Raw genomic sequence first — 19809 nt, 5'->3', positions numbered from 1 at the left:
GTTCAGGAGATCCGTCCTGATCTAAACACAGTCTGCCATCTTCACTTCTTTTTGAGATTTATAAGATCAGATAATCCTTTACTGATCCCCACTGGGGAAATCAAAGTGTTGCAGCATTGAATTCGATTTGTGTACTGAACGTACTGCTGAACAGAGCTTCCATCCTGTGCAGCAAAACGTTCAGTACAAGATTTGAATCACTGACTGTCTGACTCACTGGACACTGACTCCTTTATCGTCCACTAACGACGGTCTCAATTCGATCGTGTTCCAGTACAGTGGGTGTGGGACTGGGGTCGGTGATTTGCACGTTCACTGGACGTATTTGCGGGAGCCCTGATTCTCTCTCTCCCTCTGCCTCAGTCAGTCAGTGATTCGTCTACCGAGTGTAGAACACAGAACGGTCAGGGGCGCCTGCTGTCAGTGTCGCTAGTAGGAAGTATTGCCTGCCAACTATTGTATTTAATAATTGAGTGTTTAGAAAATATATGTGATTGTTATAGCAGCTTTAAGTTTGCAAATTACAGCTTTATCCAACAAAATTCTCAGCTCACTGACTGATTAGTCATAAACGGCCATTCTCGAGCACAACTAAATGTTCGGCCATATTTCAACTGATTGAGTTCTGATTTCAAAGCTCCGGATGAGCACTGAACGATTCAGTAAACAAATCTTTTGAACAAATATTTTCACTGAACTGATTCTAATAATTCAGTAAACTGTTTTTCTCATCACTTGTCGGATGTGCTCCGCTGCTGGCATGCAAAGTGCACAGCTCTGTGGCATGAATGTTTGTCTCTGTTGTTGATTGTCACTGCGTTGTTAAGAAAATAATTAAATAAGTAAAAGGTCCTCGTTTCACAAGAATCTTTTTGGCATCATCATTGCGTCATCTAAATCAGCTGGTTCTATTTTTCTAATCGACTGAAAGCTGAAATGTTGACAAAGGGGTGAAGTTACATTTGGTTTAGACACCAGTGCATCTGCCTGTGTGTCTGTCTGAACATTGTGTGGGGTGAGGTGAATAAACGTGCAGTTATGGTGGTTGCCGCTGTTCACTGCGGCGATCTTGTTTTTCCGCAATTTTTCATTTTTGTGGTTGCCACGACCGCCCGAGGTTGAATGAAAGAAATGAAATTAGTCGTAAAATGTTCCAAACACAATCACATTTCTCAGTTTCAACATCTAGAGACAATTCTTTGTACTATTTTCAATTAAAAGGTGCACTTGGTAACATTTTAGTAAAGAGCAATAACTTACATAAGTTCTATTTGGACAAATACCAGAATACCCATACTGTAGACTAGGGATGTCCGATAATATTGGAGGGCCGATATTATCGGCCGATATTGACTTAAAAATGTAATATTTGGAAATATCGGTATCGGATTTTTACAACCGATATTGGAACCGATATTGGAATTTCCGAGTCTGCATGAACGCAGCATGAGACGTTTATGGGCGCGCGCTTGATGACGTTAACAACAACAAATACAACACGCTGGACTCGTGGCTAACAAGTTAGCTCACCCGGTGAATGAAATGTCCGTGGTTTGGAACTATTTCCAAGTGTCAACTACGGACAATAAATTTGCAATTTGCAATGACTGTAAAGCGTCGGTTATGCGAGGAGGAAACAAGGTGTCTTCCTTTAATACATCAATTTTAATAACCCATGTCAAGAAGAATCACGCGGAGTTGCAACATTTGCGCAGCAAAGTGATGAAAAGAAGCAACAGCTGAAACCGAAGAAAACCACACAGTTGTCGCTTAAACAGTCAACTGAAATCCTTGTACCAAGAAATCCTTGCACCAAGAAATCCTTGCAGAGAATGAAGTTGCAGCTCAAGCACCTACAAGCGAGACAGCGCAGGTGAGTAATTGATTAACTCTAATCATCAAACTAAATTTAATCTGCTGTGCTGAGTGCGTCACATTAAAAATATACATTACATGCAATGAATACAATAACCATTTGGCAGTCAGTGCTTCAAAGAAAAATAAATAATAGAAATTCTATTAAAGAAATGGAGGAATTCTATCATATATTTATTCCCTGTCTCTCTTTTTTATTCTTTCTTTAGGTGCATGCATACCTAGGAGAAGCCATCCCCTCGAAAGGATGCCCTTTGGAGTACTGGAGGCATCAGGAGAGAGGATTTTTACTCTCTCAAAAGAGATTGAGCCCAGTTTGAGTATATTATTTGACAAGTTATGGCCAGTCATTCATTGACTATGCTTGTTTACAACTAATGGACTGAAGATATGCCTCTTCCTTTTTTTTATATTGTCTGTGGTGTTGTTTGAGGTTTCTCTCTAACACTAAATAAATATGGCACTTTTTTCCATAATTTAAGTTGCTCTCTTATTTTTCTCAGTGTGTACATTTGGAAAGCCATGTTTCATTCACATATGCATCCAGTGGGGCATCACAATAAAATTAGGCATAATGTGTTAATTCCACAGGAGATATTTTATGTTGTTGTTACCTAACAGTTTTGATGTAAAAAACCTGCATATATCGGTATCGGTGATATCGGTATCGGTGATATCAGTATCGGAAATTAAGAGTTGGACAATATCGGAATATCGGATATCGGTAGAAAAGCCAATATCGAGCATCCCTACTGTAGACAGATATTAGAAATCTCAGAGTCTTATCTGAGAGTATAACAGGATCTCTATGTTGTTCTAAGCCTCTTAAGCAGGAGTTGAACGATCCAAAAATCTTTGACCAATCAGTGCCACTCTCTGTCCTGATTGGTTGTAGGGCTGGCCCCATCAAGCACGCACATGTGAAAACTCAAGTCAAAGATTGTTGATAACAATAGCGGACAGAAATCAACAAGCGAAAAAAATAAAAAATCCAATTTCTCCTTTAGAGAAGTCAATTTACACAATAAAAAAAGCAGATAGTACCTCGCTGAAAAGCAAGCGCCAAAAAGGAAGTGGATCCATTTTCCCCTGAATCATCACATTCTGTTTTGATTTGTATTTTACAGAACTTTTTAGGAAAGAGAGTGTTATATGAAGATCTGCGATCTCGGCTATCAATACAGAGAAAATTCAGACAGCGTCAAAGAAAACCAAATGTTTCTGTGAAAGAGCTCAAATTTAAATTTAACTTGAATATCAAAAAATATTGTTGAGGCTCAACAACAATCTGAAGAAACAATGAAGACATTGAGTGAGTGCCTACATTTAGAGCAAAGTTCTCCCTCATTCTGTACTTGGGTAACTATTTAAAACCAGAAAGCAGATTAGACTCTCTAACAAAGAAAATGTATTAATACATTTAAACAAAGAGGGATTTTTGTAAATTAGTATTTCACATCCACAAATCTAGGGAATTGAGGATTTAAACAGTAGTAGAGAAAAATGAAGATGTAATCCTACATTTCCCACAAACTCTCTGAAGATCTGTTAAAGCCCAGCCTTTTCTCGTCAACAGCTACTACACATTTTTTATAGTCTACACGTCAAGGCTGTGAACATTGTGATGACGACATCATCAGGGTTAGCATAAGTTACAAGTTAGTTAGTTTTAAGAAAACCTAAACTTATTTAAAATGATCTCTTCTTTCTTTATGGTATGGAGCCCCAGGGCACATCCCTAAGTTCTCTGATTTGTTCTGTGTAGTTTAACCTAATTATTGCAGGTCACCAAAGTGAGACGCCTGCATACTAGCATTTACTGATTAATGTTAGCCTGCTAGCGTTAGCCAAAGTAAGTTACACCCAACTTCTTTTTCAGCATTCAGAGTCTTTGTTTCATGTTTATTCTGCTGCTCTGGTGGTTTTGCACTGCTGAAACCATCAATGAAATCCTGGCACCGATCTTTGAACACGTCATCAAACTGGGACCTGGTCAACCTCAGGAAAGTTCATCCAAACACAGTTCATGAAGGAGAAGGGGAGATTAACCCAGCTGGAAAGTCCTTTAGGTGAATGTTATGAACCCGGAAGGCACAGTGTTTGGTTAGCTCTTATATCTGGAAGGACAATTATCTCTGGGTTGTGGTGAACTTACACAAATGACTCTTGGGTCTATGCTATAAGAGCAGTACGGTCCAAATCAGAGCTTGACATTCAGTCTGAAAACCCATCCAAACAGCTTCCTCACAAACTGCTCTGAATGTCTGTCTCCATCTAAGCGTTGAGCGTTGAATGTTGTTGAAGTTCCTCTGAAGTTAATTATTTTGTTGTCTTTGTTTGTTTACATAAAAGGGTTAGTGTTAGTCCACAGCTTTCAGCTGATGGACTGCCTTGTGTTTGATGATTCGACATACTGTATGTGTTATGAACTAGTTAAAAGTTCACTCCTGTGAATTGAGCTGCTTGCTTCTCTCACCTGGTATGGAGTCCAGCAGCTCTCTGACCAGCTCACTGTGTCCGTAATACGCAGCCAGGATGGCCGGGTTGTTGTTGGACGGCTGGGCGGGCACAGTAACATTGGCTTCTTTCAGGAGGTAACACACACTCTGCAAATCATCATGCTGAGTGGCCACACACAGGAGACTCACCTATAACACACACACACACACACACACACACACACACATACACACACACACAACAGAAAATCATCCAACTGGTGTTGAGCGGCAGACCAGATCGGATTGGCCGTCTGGCCTCAGTGTGCCTTGGATGACTAACGATGTGCGATCAGGCTGAAGTCAGTCCTGACTTTAATTAGCCGTACAACCCAAAATCAGGTCTAAACCAGCCTGATATCATACAGTGTACACCAAGCAGAAAGCTCCGGTGTAAGGCTGGCTCCAGTAACTACGGAAGTCACATACAGCAGTCTTATTACCGTCTATGTGATGAACGCTGAACAGTCACCGAGTGTCAGACCTGTCACTGTGATACAACCCTGACTCCTGTTAATGTACATACAGTATACATATATATTATACTATAGCAATCTATGCATGCTTTTCATGTAAATAATGTAAAACTCTACTACTAGTTGAAATACTCTACGTCTTTTGCACGACTCACCACAGCACTATAATATAATTAGTTCTTGTACATATCAGTCTTTGATTTTTTTGTTTTTTGTTGATATTTTATCTGATACCTTTGTACATAGAGAGCACAGTTCACCAAAATAAAATTCCATACGTGTGTAAGCACGCCTGGCTAATAAAAATTATTTTGATGCATTTCTTCTTGTAGTTTTTTAAGGATTCATTCCTCCACTACAGACCTGTCTTATGTAACAGATGGAGTTTTTTTAAAGCATCAGTACTATTCCATTCTATCCATCATTCAAACAACGGAGATAGTATTACTGCCCACCTTGGTTGGCACCATGCAGTGAACAGCATCTGACAGTCAGACAGTCGTTTCTGTTTTCTGTACCTACCCCGTCGATGTGCGGCTCCCCCCCACTGCACTCCACGCAGCAGGCTTGTTGGATCAGCTCTCGGGCAGCCTCCTCCTCTCCATCTTCATATGCGTCCTGGATGTTCTCCAGAGTAGGAGAAGGAACCAGAGTAGGGCCGTGCTCCGGACCCTTCAGCAACGATTCCTTTGCCCCCATTTGATCCCCCGGCCCTGATGACACAGAGGACGGACACATGGGGCAAACTGTGATCAAAGGGAGTTAAAAAAAGAGCATTTCTGCAGAGGATCAGGTTGCAGGTTGGACTCATTGTAATACTGTAGTCTTGATAGCAGCATATGCCCAGAACTAGGTCACCCTATTAAAGAATTCTCTCACTGGTGCAGCTGAGGGGATTAGTGAAAACTGTGAAACAGCGTATGGTTAAATTCGCACTGAGCTTCCTGATTCGCACTGACACTGAGCTCAAATCACGCTCTCTCTATTTTATAAGAGCAAAAACAATGATTTCACATGAGACGTTGTTAGAGAATTATGACTTTCCAGTGAACAAGTATGTATTTTTTTTTTCAAATATTTGTATTATAGAGTAACATGTACATTTCACTTCATGTCTTACTGTGTTATATCATATCGTATAATGGTTGTTTTGAATCCTATTATATCAAATGGTCTGAAATTGAAATGTCTTATTGTATCATATATTATGTCATAATAACAAACTGCATTGAATTGTATTGTATCCTATATGGTTGTATCATATAATGAAATGTTTAATGTTATGTCATATTGTTTCGTATCGTATTGCATTGAACTCATCATTCTCATTCTCTCAGACATTTTCTCATCCAGAGGGGATGCCCCTCAGGCCTACAACAAAGTTATTCATATCCTGTGTATGTGTGTGATGCACCATTTTTTTCATATCTTGAAGCATGTGCATGAGGCTAGGAAGAGGAATAGCTGAGTGTCTCCTTTCTAAAGTAGCCCGAGTTTGAAATCTATCAGGATACAAAAAATCCAGTAGAATGACAAAGATCTTATGTGATCCACTGATTGCCACCACAAGTGATCGAAAAAACATACAGCTAGATTTAGTATAGAGTATAGATTCGAGAAAAGAGCCAAGCTATATCAATGTTCGTGACTTTATATCTTAGACTTTCTCTCTGTCCACAGAATAGACCAGAATACGATCAGTTCAAACTGTCAACCAACTTTACATACAGTTCTTGACCCATTATACCGTAAATTCCGTACTATTGAGCGCACCTGGATATAAGCCGCACCGGCTAAAAATAAGTAAATAAATGTATTTGTACATATATAAGCCGCACTTGATTATAAGCCGCAGGTGTCCACGCTATAACAAGAGCTATTTACACAGACGTAGGCTACCGGTAACATCCGCAAATACTGTAGCGTCCGTACGGACGTTAAAGGACGACGAGAGCGTTCAAATAATAACTTAATGACCCGATCACTGTCGGCCGTGACCACGCCGTTTACAGCAGAGAGCAACACATCACTTGCCGTAACAATCCAACTCTCTCCCCCAGCGTTCTCTCATACAGCCACTCAACACGTTCTCGCTGGTGCATTCACTGACTCTCCACATAATCGGAATTATGAACACATTATCAACTACTGACTTTACAACATGAACCGTTACAATACGAAGCCTAGCCGACGGTGTCTGTAACACGGCTGATGAAAAAGATGACCGTAATATATTTCACAAGAAAAAGTCCATCCATTCACTGCCTCAGAATGACTTCATTACTCACTTCCTCAGTCTCTGTTGTCGCTGTCAGTGTCATCTTAACGTGCAGCAGCTCTGTTAGCTTCTTTGACAGCCAGCTCGATCGCCTTTAACTTGAAAGCTGCATCATATGTATTTCTCCGTGTGTTTTCCATCATGAGGGTGCGTGCATGAAGCGCAAAATGACTGATATTAAGATCCGACGTGACGAAGTCAAATGTTTTTGCGGCAGAAGCTCATTGTCCCCCATAAAAAATCCATGCATTAGCCGCACCGGAGTAGAAGCCGCAGTGCTCGAAGTGTGAGAAAAAAGTAGCGGCTTATAGTCCGGAATTTACGGTAATTTTTTGCCTGCAACTTATGAAGCTAAAGCAGGAGATAAAAACGCACCTTGTCAACATCATCCTGTTGAATGTTGTACTGTCAGAATGAAAAAGACTGGTTAACATTGTGTTTTCTCTTTCTGCTGCTTCTGAGCTGCATGCAGAGGCTTTTCTATCAATAATTAAGACACACAGTCTGACTGGCCTGCTGAGCCTGTGGTGAAAGCCTTGGGGAGTGTAACCATTAGACCCACATGTGCCCCCCCCCCCCCATCATCAATATTCTTCTTTCAGAGCCTTACATGACCTGTCAGAGAAAAATCAAAGGAGACCTGGAAGAGAGAGAAGCTATGAACATTTACTCCACTACTAGATTTCCCCTTTCACCAAACCGCTCCAGAGAACAGATCAGTGGAAACTTACACTCAAAGTACTGCACTGACTTGGGTTGCACGACACCACCGCAACAACAAAAAGAAGTCCTGAACACCCAATATTGACTAATTCTTTGTGTACATGTACCCAGAAGGTGCCAATTTAGACCCTCTCTCTCTTTTCGTTCGCAGCAGTTTCTGGTTAGATATACTGAATGTCTGGAGATCTGAAGTTGTTTTAAAACTTTTGCACTTTTTGACACTATCAATCATTAAAATAACAGAAATGGTATCATTTTAAAACAAGTGGTATCAAAAAGTATATAAGTATCAAATATTTTGACAACTTTAATCATTTTTAACTTCAGAGACATGCAAGAATCTGACCAATTTTAACAAAAAAAAACACATAAAAAAAACCTCTCCGGTATAGGACCAGTATGGCAATGAGGGAAGCGACAATCCAACTTTTCTGTCCTGTTTGGTGCCAATGTTTGACTTCCTGTATCTGTTACAATGGTAAAAAGTGATGTTCAAAACCTGTTAAACAAGAGTGAGCTGCCTGGATTGATTTAAATGAAAGGTGACATGAGGCCAGGGATTAATATGAACCCAAATCTGAACAGATGACATGCTCTGGCTGGCGATGATGAAAACACTGAGTTTTATAAGAACACTGACAAAGAGCCTATTTAAGGTGGATCAATCAGGTCATGACCATTCTGCTTAATAAGGTCAGTGTGGGCACCGATACACAATAAGAAGATTACGTCAGCGCTTGTTTAATTCAGACGTGAACTACACTCTTGTGTATCAGTGTTAAAAAACATATTTTTAGTACACTGATCGCTCTGTCTTTTTTTGATATTTGAGCCTTTTGACACACAGCACAGACTTCCTGTTTCTATGACAGACTGCAGGTCAGACTGAGTCGTTCAGTAAAATGAGGACATTTGTTTGCATGATTCACGTGGAAAGATTTTTATGATTAGGCTTCACGCACAACTACAGGTCAAGCTTCTATGCTAGTCTTAATTTAAGATACTGCGTGATTTAAACCATTTAATCTCTGTTATTAAAGGTGCACTATGTAGATTTGGTAGTGTCATTTGAAAGTTGGAAAGTCAAACAATTCTATGCTGTATGTTTTGAGCTAAACACACAAACTGACAAATTGAAAAAATGAGTCCCTAAACACTGTTTGGAGCTAAAAAGCTACAAGGAGACTTACACTTTCACTGTTGCGGCCCCCCACTAAAACTTCTTCCATAGCATTTTATCTTCAAACAATGTTACAGGCACCACATTGTCCTAACAGGACAGCTTGTTTATAGAGAGTTATGAACATATACCATACAATCTGTACATTTCTCCAACTTTCACATTTTTCTACCCAAACTACATAATACACCTCTAATAAAAATAATAATAATAAAAAAAGAAAACTTCAGATCAGATCTTCAGTCATATACATACATCATGCCTCGCCTCAAGATCCCACCCCTCCTGTCCAAGACAGATAGTCTCCTACTGTGAACAACCAAATCAGGAAGATTACAGGGGAAGTCTGCCGGAAATGCTTGAGAATTTTCAGGAGTGCATGTGTGAATGTAGCTTTTGTAAGCTGAGTTAGCTGCTAGCTCAGTCAGCCAAAAACATCACAGGACACTGTGCTTCACAGCCTAGCTCCTATCCGGACTATTACATAACTGATTTGCTGAATCAATGATCTCACAGGTATCCATGTGCTCCACCTTGTTCAGAATATTTAGCAGGTCTCATGCTGAATAACGCCACAGTGAGTGTCACTAAATTGATGTCAGAGAAGTTAATCCCTGAAGCAAGGTCTCCATCCATGACACAAAGACTAAATGTATTCTGACTGAGCAAACTGTCTTCATGAATTATTTATGCTTTTAACAATTTATGTCATCAAAAAAAAAAACTCCCATACAGATGTGTGGTAGGAATACATTTCCTCTCACCTGGTCAGAGGACAGACTCCAGTGTCATCACTTTTCCCTAAATTATCACATTTGTTAACAGTCCATGTCCCTCCGACATACTCCATACAAACACGTTTTGGTACATCCACACACTCAGGTGAAGTATTTTTAGCGCGTGACATCAGACTCAGGTTAGTGGATTGTCAGAAACATCAGTGATCAGCTCCAGGATCAGCACAGATCAGATGTCAGGAAACAGATTCTGAAGTCTGTGCAGAGTAGCAGTTCTACATGTGCAGCATAAACAATGCTCCGCTCAGCACGCTACTGTAGGTCCCCTGTCTCCGACTGACCTGCTCATAGCCAAGCAGAAAATCCTCCGCTTCCTCATCATCCTTCTGCCTCCATCACATCCTCACATGTACAGCTTCCCCTCACACAGCATCCTGAGCCGTCCTGACTCTGTTATCTGATCTGCCTCCTCCTGCACTGTGATGGGCTAAGGATGGAGGGAGGGAGGGAGGGAGGGAAGGAGAGGTAGGGAAAAAGGAGGAGGAGGGGACAGAGGGAGGAGGAATGATGCTCTTTTGTTTCACAGCCGCGCCAGCCTCCGAGCTTCCTCTCTCCCTTTCACACCGTCTCTGCTGTAATCTCATTCCATCCAATGGAAGTTTGATAAGATCGATCATTGGTTTATATCCAGATAGAAATGTTCAGACAGTACCACATTCAGACATCAGCTATATCACCATGATATCACCGTGATATAAACCAGTCCAGAGGAGCAATTTTATGAATAAATCTAACAAAAGCTAAATGGTTAGCCTTCTCCTTTAATCACATAATTGAATAGTTATTTTCTCCTTTGCCTCACGGCGGACACAGGACACGCTGGAACATACAGGAGGAGAAATCGTTCCCATCATCTGGTTTTACATTTCCAGTTATAATATCTGTAGCTTAGCCAGTAAAAACTCCAAGGATGTGCCATTTATACTTGAAATGTAAATGTTATTCATGAGGTTATTGAAATGTTTGTGAAGCAACATTTACATGTATTAATCTGTGCATAATTAAAGAAAATCGTTAAGGGAACCCTTCCTCCAAAATATGATTTTTTAAATACTTCAACAATGCAAAGGATTAAATGCAGACCAAACAGCGTCTCTTTACGTGGGTTCTGGTTGAATGTAGTTAAAAGATCCATTGCTGAGTGCTGATAGCCTGGAGGTTATGCTGTGCTAAAGTACAGAGGCTTTGGCCCTTGTCACAACGGCTGTGAGTTCGGGTGTGGCCTCCGCCCTGTGCTGCATGTCATCCCCTACTCTCTCCTCCCAACACTTCCTGGCCTCTCTTCGCTGTCCCGTCTATTAGAAGGCAAACATCTTCCCCTCCCTCCAAAAAAGAGCCATGGTTTAGTCATTAGGGGAAAAAAAGGCGTCCTTCAATGATGGCTCATTGCAAGTGTTTCATTCAAAAAACAACGATGAATGCAATCATACACAGCATAAAATATAAAAAATAAACTATTTTGGGAACAACTTTGCACCGATATGTTTGCCAATTAATTTGTACAATTTAGAAAGTGTGCCGAAGGTGTCCTGCATTTTGTTCTAAATAAAGGGCACATATTATGCAAAATACACTTTAACATATGTTTCTAACCCTAGTTTATGTCCCTAGCTTGTCAACAAACCCCCCAATTATGAGAAAAATCCATCTCCACTTTTCAGAAAATATGTGCAGATTTTCCCTTTGTGACATCACAAAGCCTCTCCCACAGGTGGGTGACACTCCCACAGCTAGGTGTTTGTTCTGCCCTCTGAGTCTGCCTTCTCACCATAAACAATAGGGCATTGTGCAAGAAAGTCCAATCGACATCCCCTTCCAGTGAGGGGCGTGTTCAAACTCAACTCATTTGCATTTAAAGCTCCAGACAGAAACAGCCTGTTCTGAGCTGGTCTGAAATAAAGGAGTTTATAGGCATGATAAGAGACAGGATCAGAGTGGATTTATGGCAGGAAACATCAGTCATGTTTTAGAAAGCTCTGACACTTACTTACACTGATTCAAAAAGAGGATAATGTGATGAGTTTTTACTATAATCACATCGGATTTTAAAATACTGGTAACTTACAAACCCTGCTCTCAAATTTTCTCTCCTACCTCTCAGACATCCCAACATGGCTGGATTGTCAGAACATCTAACCAGAGTCTTAAAGTGGCACTAATATGAGTCATCTTTACCACAAACATTAAACTCTACAAAATGAGCCCTCCCCTGGGTAAGTGACGTTACATTTAGACTAAAGGTCTGTTCTGATCAATTTGTATGTTAAATTATACCCACCCAATTTTGTGTTTGAACAAAATTTACTTTAAACTTTTACATTATATTCATCCATTGAATACAATATTTTATAAGTTAGCAGACCAGATGATCAAAATGCTTCTTGTGGTTATGAGCCAGACACAACCATACATTTCTTCTGTCACTTCTCCTCTAACAAACAAGTGTTGCAGTAATGGAAGTGAAAAGGGAAAGTGGTTCAGATATAAGGGATTATACATGACTTAAAGCCTCTGCATTGTTCTAATATGTTGAAAGTGGGATATACTGTATATTAGAGATACGTTCAAAAAATTGAGAGCCGTTACAGCACAGAAACGTTTCAAGAATGATTCAGAGCTGGTTGCTGACGCTTCAGACAGAATCATATCAGAAATGAGACAGTCACAAGTTTTTAAAAAGTTGGTAGTCTGTCTCTTGTTTCAGATAGAGCTCACAAAACACAAATCATTTTTTAGTTTCACTGATTAATAGAGCCTAAATTCACTTAACACAAAAGCATGATATGCTTATCTTTATTGTGAGTGTAAAAGTACACTGAAATAACATAAGCTTATGTAACAAAATAAGTTAACACAACCATTTCAATTACAAGCTCATTGTTTTCAGTCATCAATAAACTTCTTAATGCTACAATTTGTTAAAAGCAACGAGCACATCAACCATCTCTGTACAGACAGCAGACATCTACTAGGAGGGAAAAAAATGAAACTGTATGACACAAAATGGAAAGAGAAAGTGAACTCCCTTCATTCTCCTAATGTGAGGAAATTGTTTGGAAAAACGACAACGATACATCAGTTTTAACTTGGATTACCTCAGCAAGCAGCCCTGTCAGCAGACATTCTGTGTCCTCTGAATGATACCAGAAACACTTTGCTTTAACATAAAAGTGCTTTATTTAATGGTTTTAATTACCAGGTATACGTTTTTATTTTCCTGCTTACACCACCAAGGAAGTCTATAGTTTATGTTTCCATACACATAACAAAATGCTTTTCTGATGACGCTTGAGGACTTATATCTGGATCAATCACCATCCACTTAGGTAGTGATGCAATGGAAACATTGCATCACAACCTTATAAACCTGATACTCCATTATAAAAACAAAACCAAACTAAAAACAAAATCTCAGACACCAAATGGAAACAGGAGACATTTCTAGTCCACATGATCCATGAGCCCAAACACTTACAGGGTGCTTAAAAGATTACAACTCAATCAAATAATTTACAGATAAAATACAGCAAATACACTGCTACATTATACAGTACAATATAGATTTAGGTCAGCAGTAGTTCAGTCTGTCCCGGTACAGACAAATGTATGCAATGCAATGGTATGCAACTCTTTACTAGCAGGCCTTCCTACATCCACTATCAAACCTCTGCAGATAATACAAAATGCAGCAGCAGGACTGGTCTTCAACCTGTCGAAAAGAGCACGTCACTCCCTTCATCTTATTACACTGGCTCACAGTTTCTGCTCGCATGAAATTTAACACTCTGCTGCTCGCTTACAAAACAGAAACAAAAACTGCTTCTCCTTCCCTTGACGCTATAATTTTTCAAGAACACGTACAACCTTAATGAGGATGATGATGATCAAGACTGCTGTCAATGTTGTGCATTGCCTCTCAGCACCTGTGTGTCCAACTTAAAGCAGACTTAAAGCTGTTGGTTTGCACTTACTGACTTTATTTCCTTTTTTTTTTTCTAGATCTTTGCTTGATTTGGTAGTGGGAGGGTTGCCAATTACTACCAGCTACTGTACAGGTCCCTCAAGCTCGGCATCGAACCCCCAACAGCTCAGAAGAGTTCTTTGTGTGTGTACCCTCACTTTGAAGTCCTACCATCAGTGCATATCTATAAGTTTCTGTTTGTACATGTCTTAATAACAGACGGTGACCATAATGTCCCTTCATAGATTAAACAAGTTTAAATAATTTAGCATCGAGACTAGCTGTTTCTCTTAGAAATACAAAAAGCTCAGGCTGTTAGATTGATTCTGAATTCCTTCAATGTAGTAACACCCACGGTCCAATGGAGGGTGCAGTGAGACAGTGTAAAGCAAGTGTGATACAGTTTTGATAAACTAGAAGAATAGAAGTATGCAGGATTGAGTCTGGCACACATGCTACTCACATGCTGACTCTCTCATAAATAACAATGAGATGGAAGTAACAGTGCAAAATAACCAGCATGACAATAAGAAAACAGCATATGTATATTAGATAAAAGGCATTTTAATTTTAACCCAGTTGCACCCTGTAAACATTTTGGGATGGTATCACAGGAATAAAAGTTACAGCGCTATAAAAACTTATCAAACACTTGTTGGGAGGCCACAGCAGTAAACCAGCCTTACAAACACACGTTCGCTTCTTATGTTGACAAAAAGTCCTCCAACACGTTCTTGTTTTCATGAAAAAATATGGACAGGCAATTCAACATAGTGTCTAAAAAATGCAACCAGAGTCTTGGATCTCCAGTAATCTCCTTTCCTTTGATTACTCAAAACAGTTTAATCATTTACGACAACTGTACTACAGCCTACATTAACCTGCTGAGAAATCATATAAAAGTCCACGCGTGTGCGTGTGTGTGTGTGTGTGTGTGTGTGTGGGTGTGTTACATGAGATAAATACATTGTACCTGCATTGTCTGAGTGCTGTCAGGTTCACACTGACAGTTAGAAAGTGCAGCAGATATGCTTGTGGCTCAAGCTATTGTGGTTTCAGTTCTCTTTCTGCTAATTTAAGCAGAGCTGCAGTCACCCGACACATGAATGAATTTAACTTTGAACCTGCCTGAAGCCTCTGACTGCACAGCAAAGATCCTCTGAGACATGTTATTTAGGCAGAAGTAGTCAGTATCACAGAGATCTATAGCCCTGATAACCCCTTAGTCCTTTCCACTTTTCCTTGAAAAATGTCACAGGGTCAAGTGAAAAGTGTGGTTAGAGCAAAATGCTGTTTGGCGTCACCCACTATTCTTTCCTCCAGCAGCACACCTCCAACCCCTCTTCACTCCTTTTCACACGAAGGAGGTAAGAATTAGAACGCACCACTATTAAGCACAAGTGGCAGAAAATTGTCCTTTGCTCGAGCTGCAATCGCCTGTTGTGTTAGCAGGCTAACGTTAGCACATTTTGGTTAGAGCGTAGCTTTACAATGCACAAAAACGAACACAGAATGACCGAGATCTAAAGACATTTATGTGAAATTCAGATAAGCAGTTAGAAGACTTTTTTTTCTCAAATCTTTGAATTAAACAGCTTCATACACAAAGCCGTCTCAGATTATGTTAACGCAATGTAAACACGGCCCAACAACTGTACAGCTGGTGGGACTCTTGCCTCTCAGTCATTGTAGACAGTCATGAGTCACTGAGAGAGACATTCACACAGGACATACTTTATTTCTGCTTTATTTATGTCGCACATTATTCCTTTAAGGTTTTGACGGGATGAGGGATGTTTTTGCTGCTCTGACAGTCTGAAGATCTGAGAACACGTGACGGTATCATATCTCTAAAGTTGAATGAGCTTGACAAATTAAAGATTATTTTAGGATGATAAACCCATGTCATAAAACTGTTGGATTATTCTTTATCTTCTTTCATTTTATCTTGTTTCTAAACTATAGATGTTAAAATCGTCTGCACTGGTTGTGTTTCTTTATAATGCTCTTTATTATCAAAAGTCAGTTTCATCTTCATCTCTTCAGTCTGTAACTCCACAGACTGTAACCTGACACTTTCTTCTTCGTTTGTCATTTAATGGCAGTATGCAAACAGATGTCAGCCTCCGTTGGACGGTGATACAGCATTTCAACCAATCATCGGTTGTATTTTTATGAGATAGAAGGTACAAGATTATTTTTATTTTTTTTAAATAAATGAATGATTATTCCAAAAGTTGAAAATCATGACCCATCCCTCCAAGTTATCTTAGGAGAGGTTTTAGTGCTCTTCAAAATATTCTTCTGCTCACCCTCCTTTCCTCTCACTTATACAAAGTTTTACACTGTGACACGTCATACGTTTGTTTGAATGAAAATGAACGTTTAATTCACTGAACATGGCTTTCAAACCTACGACAATCATACTGATATTGTTTGCATTTACGGCAGAGAGGTGCGTCACTTTAAATGAAGTTGTTGCAAGATATTTTGGGATGTTACTTCTCCCTTCCTCTGGGAAAGGCTAGTCAGTACATCCTATCCTAAAGGAGATAACAAAGGAAGCAAGGAAGCCACTTCATTTCCATTATGAGAATTCAAACAGATCCTACTATGACTGAGACGTAATTGTTTCACAGAGTAATTTTCACTTAGATGGGAATCTCCCTAACCAAAAAGGATTAACCTCCTGCACACTCTGATAATCTCCCGCTGTAAAGTCCAGACTTTTCCTGAAACTCTCGAGATCTGACACTGATGGAGTTATATAAATACTGTCTGTAGCTGATGTATGAGAGGGACTTTAGAGAGAGGTCAAATGAGATTCAGGGATTTTACTCACCTTTGTGATGCTCCATGTTGCTGGGAGTGTCTCATGTGAACTGGGTAAGACCAACAAACCATTAGGACATTTCCTACTCGAGTCGTTCGTTGATTGACAGTCAGAGCAGATTCCCAGCACTGGATCCAGAAGTCACCCTGAACAGAGAGCGAAAACAAGTGAACAATCTCTCATCACATCTGTAGAAACATAATTGGTAATCACAAATTGGGGCGGCAGTAGCTCAGTCTGTAGGGACTTGGGTTGGGAACCGGAGGGTCGCCGGTTCCGGTTCAGGTCCCGGCACGGACCAAGTCCGGAAACTGGTCTGGTAGCTGGAGAGGTGCCAGTCCATTTCCTGAGCACTGCCGAGGTGCCCCTGAGCAAGGCACCGAACCCCAAAACTGCTCTGGAGCGCTCGCTGTGGGCAGCCCCCTCACTCTGAGACCTCTCCATTAATGCGTGTCACTAGAACCCTGTTTGTGCATGAGTGTGTATCTCGGCCTATGTGTGTGTTAGACAGAGTGTAAACCGAATTTCCCCTCGTGGGATTAATAAAGTGTAAATTATTATTATAAATTATTTATCCGTACATCACAAATGTACGTTTTATATTGAAATACCACGAAGAACTGTTGAATCAAACATGGGCATCTACAAACCACAAACGGCTAAAATAATATTATACAATCAGGGCCTGTGTTTAATTATTGCTTTTTTCTGAATGTTAGTTTATTCTTTCATAGTTCCTAATAGAAGAAAGCATTTGCAGCAGCAAGCATCTGCCCAGAGAAGACAAGGCGCAGAAATCTGAGCTCTAAACTGCTACGAGCGCTCCTCATTGGAAATCTGTCAACTTTTCAGAAGGAGGCTGTTGACATCACCAGCATTTTGCTTTAAAGTACGGCATATTCCCCGTGTTTTCTCAAAATGAGGTTTCTGTTCACTGCGGATGACAAATATCCACTTTAGTAACGCCTACATAAAATATTCATTACAGATTTCTTCCGATCTACAGTTTGTGTTTGATAAGGGAGGAATTCTGTTGATATATTTTCAATAACCTGATGTTTTCTAGATTTTATACCAAAAACATACATGATAATAGATTTTTTTTTGATGACTCTAAATAGTTTTTTTCTAATGTAATGACAGTCTCTTCTTTAATTGTATCTTTCTGTATTATGTCAACATAATGAAACAATAATGTTTAATCTGCCTTCATCCAATTTTCAAATTGTGTGTTTTGTAATGTATTTACATTACGGTACATTTTATGCAGAAATGCCTCATTTGCATATGCAATATATACAGTATCTTAGGTATGATGTCACCAGTCAACTGGATAAGTTTCATAGTGATAACTATTAATTGAAACTAACTTTCTTGTAACTAACTTGCAGAACAAGTTATGTTACGTGTTTGTTTGTTGTGAATATGCATGATTAGTATTTCGTGTGTGTGCGTGCGCGCGCGCGTGTGTGTGTGTATGTGAATAAATCTGTAGATATTTCAGCAATGACAGCAGTAAACAAATGAGTCTTTCACGTTACTGCAAGTTAGACAAACAGCAAGAGGCTGAGCGCTGTGCTCTCTGCAGCTCTTTCTAAAATCACAGCCACGATGTGATGAGAACAGCTCCGCCGGAGGACAGGAGCTTCAGAAGAAAGTTAACACACTGACTTTTACTCATGGTGTAAGCTTTCAAAGAATAAGGGGCTTTGTATGGGTTATCTTTGATTTGTAGACGTTATTTCGTTTGTTTTTCCTCTGCTGGTGACGTCACGCAGCTGCGTCTGAGCGCTCCTCGAGGATTAAACAGCAGACGGGTAAATATAAAGATCGCAGAGTGGATCCAGACTCACCTCATGGTCCAGGTATCTGCACACCCGAGGGTCCCCCTACGCTGCAACACATAGCCTTAATCCAGGAGAGACGGTCTGACACTACTGTTGACTGGACTTCCTGATTCCACGAGACAAAAACTTTCCAATCCAGACACGGAGACGCACGCGACGTAAAGTCAGAAAGATTAACGGAGGTGTTTACGTCATTCACTTTCAAAATAATGCGTCTGCAGCTCAATACAGATATTAAAATAAAAAGGATACCTAATTCAATTCAAGATAAACAGAAATATCCTACAACCAGCGTTCATTATTATTTCCCTTTTTTCCAACCCCAGACACATAACTCCTCTTTAAATTCCTTTATAGATACATTTCTGTTTTTACAGGAATAATACTGCAATGCCAAGCAGGGCATTGAAAGTTAGTGCTGTTAAATGGGTCCCGATTAGTTTCCTACTGTTGTAAAATTTGCACATTTAGAGGCAATGCTTTTGTTGAAAGCTTGTCAGCTATTGGGCCCTAGCAGGAGCCTGCATTGTTGAAAAGGAGCACCTCTGGCTACAATGCCAGTAATAATGTTCAAAGTATGTAAAGTATAAGCAGTAACAACTCAGTATGATAGTAGACTGATGAAATGAAACAAATCAAGAGGCAACCTCCGGTTTTGAAAAACAAAGCCAATGTGGAAGTCCAAAACACTGCAGTTCCCCGAGCGTCAGGTAGAGGCTGACTCCAAGACCCAGAAGTCACATCCCATTTAAAAAAAACAGTTTTTACAACAGAAGTCAACATGTTTACAGCCTGGTAGAAAAACGATTTGGTCGAATTATTCAATATCTTCATTAGCACTGTACTGTTTTTTTCTTTTCAAACACTCCATTTACAAGTAACTGTCGCCTGAAACAACACTTCCAGAAAAGCCACCTGCAGTAACAGATGGCTAATGTCTCTTAATATTATGTATTGACATTAGCAACTTGATACATGATATCTTTTTAAAAAACCTGGAGTTCTTCTTAGTTTTTATCAACAATTATATTGTTTTTTTATTTAGTTAATTTAGTAAAAGTCTTCCTCTTAAGAGAAAGCTGAAAAGGTTCATTTTTTGATAAAGCTTATAGCTACAGTAGGGCTGGTTCTGGTATTGACCTGCTCCTAGCTGCTATCCTCGACTTAGACTGCGAGGGGCCCTGGGACACTGAGCTCCTGTCTCTTCTTCGCTCTCAATCTGTATGCATTCATGTCACGTCATCTTCATCCATCCCACTGTTCAAGCCCAACAAAGTCTAAGCATGTCTGTTCAACATGTGGCCAGAGCTGGAATAGGCCTCTGCCTGTTGCCTGTTTTTC

The 19809-nt window shown here is 39.9% G+C and overlaps 1 protein-coding gene across 2 annotated transcripts in view; it reads right to left on the bottom strand.

The window, feature by feature from the left end:
• Positions 1 to 18743, bottom strand: part of lrrk1 (leucine-rich repeat kinase 1) — a 67483-nt gene extending 48740 nt beyond the window's left edge. For both annotated transcript variants that reach the window (XM_079339082.1, XM_079339083.1), the window contains exons 1-4: positions 18475 to 18743; positions 16631 to 16767; positions 5372 to 5562; positions 4352 to 4523 (exon numbers count right to left, since the gene is read on the bottom strand). In XM_079339082.1, coding sequence (XP_079195208.1) covers positions 4352 to 4523; positions 5372 to 5562; positions 16631 to 16646 — 379 coding nt within the window. In that variant the 5' untranslated portion in view covers positions 16647 to 16767; positions 18475 to 18743. The remainder of the gene's footprint in view (positions 1 to 4351; positions 4524 to 5371; positions 5563 to 16630; positions 16768 to 18474) is intronic.
• Between the last annotated feature and the right edge of the window lie 1066 nt (positions 18744 to 19809).

Source organism: Symphodus melops (assembly GCF_947650265.1).
Source record: "Symphodus melops genome assembly, chromosome: 3".
NCBI lineage: Eukaryota > Metazoa > Chordata > Actinopteri > Labriformes > Labridae > Symphodus > Symphodus melops.
This window is presented reverse-complemented; position numbering and strand designations above follow the sequence as displayed.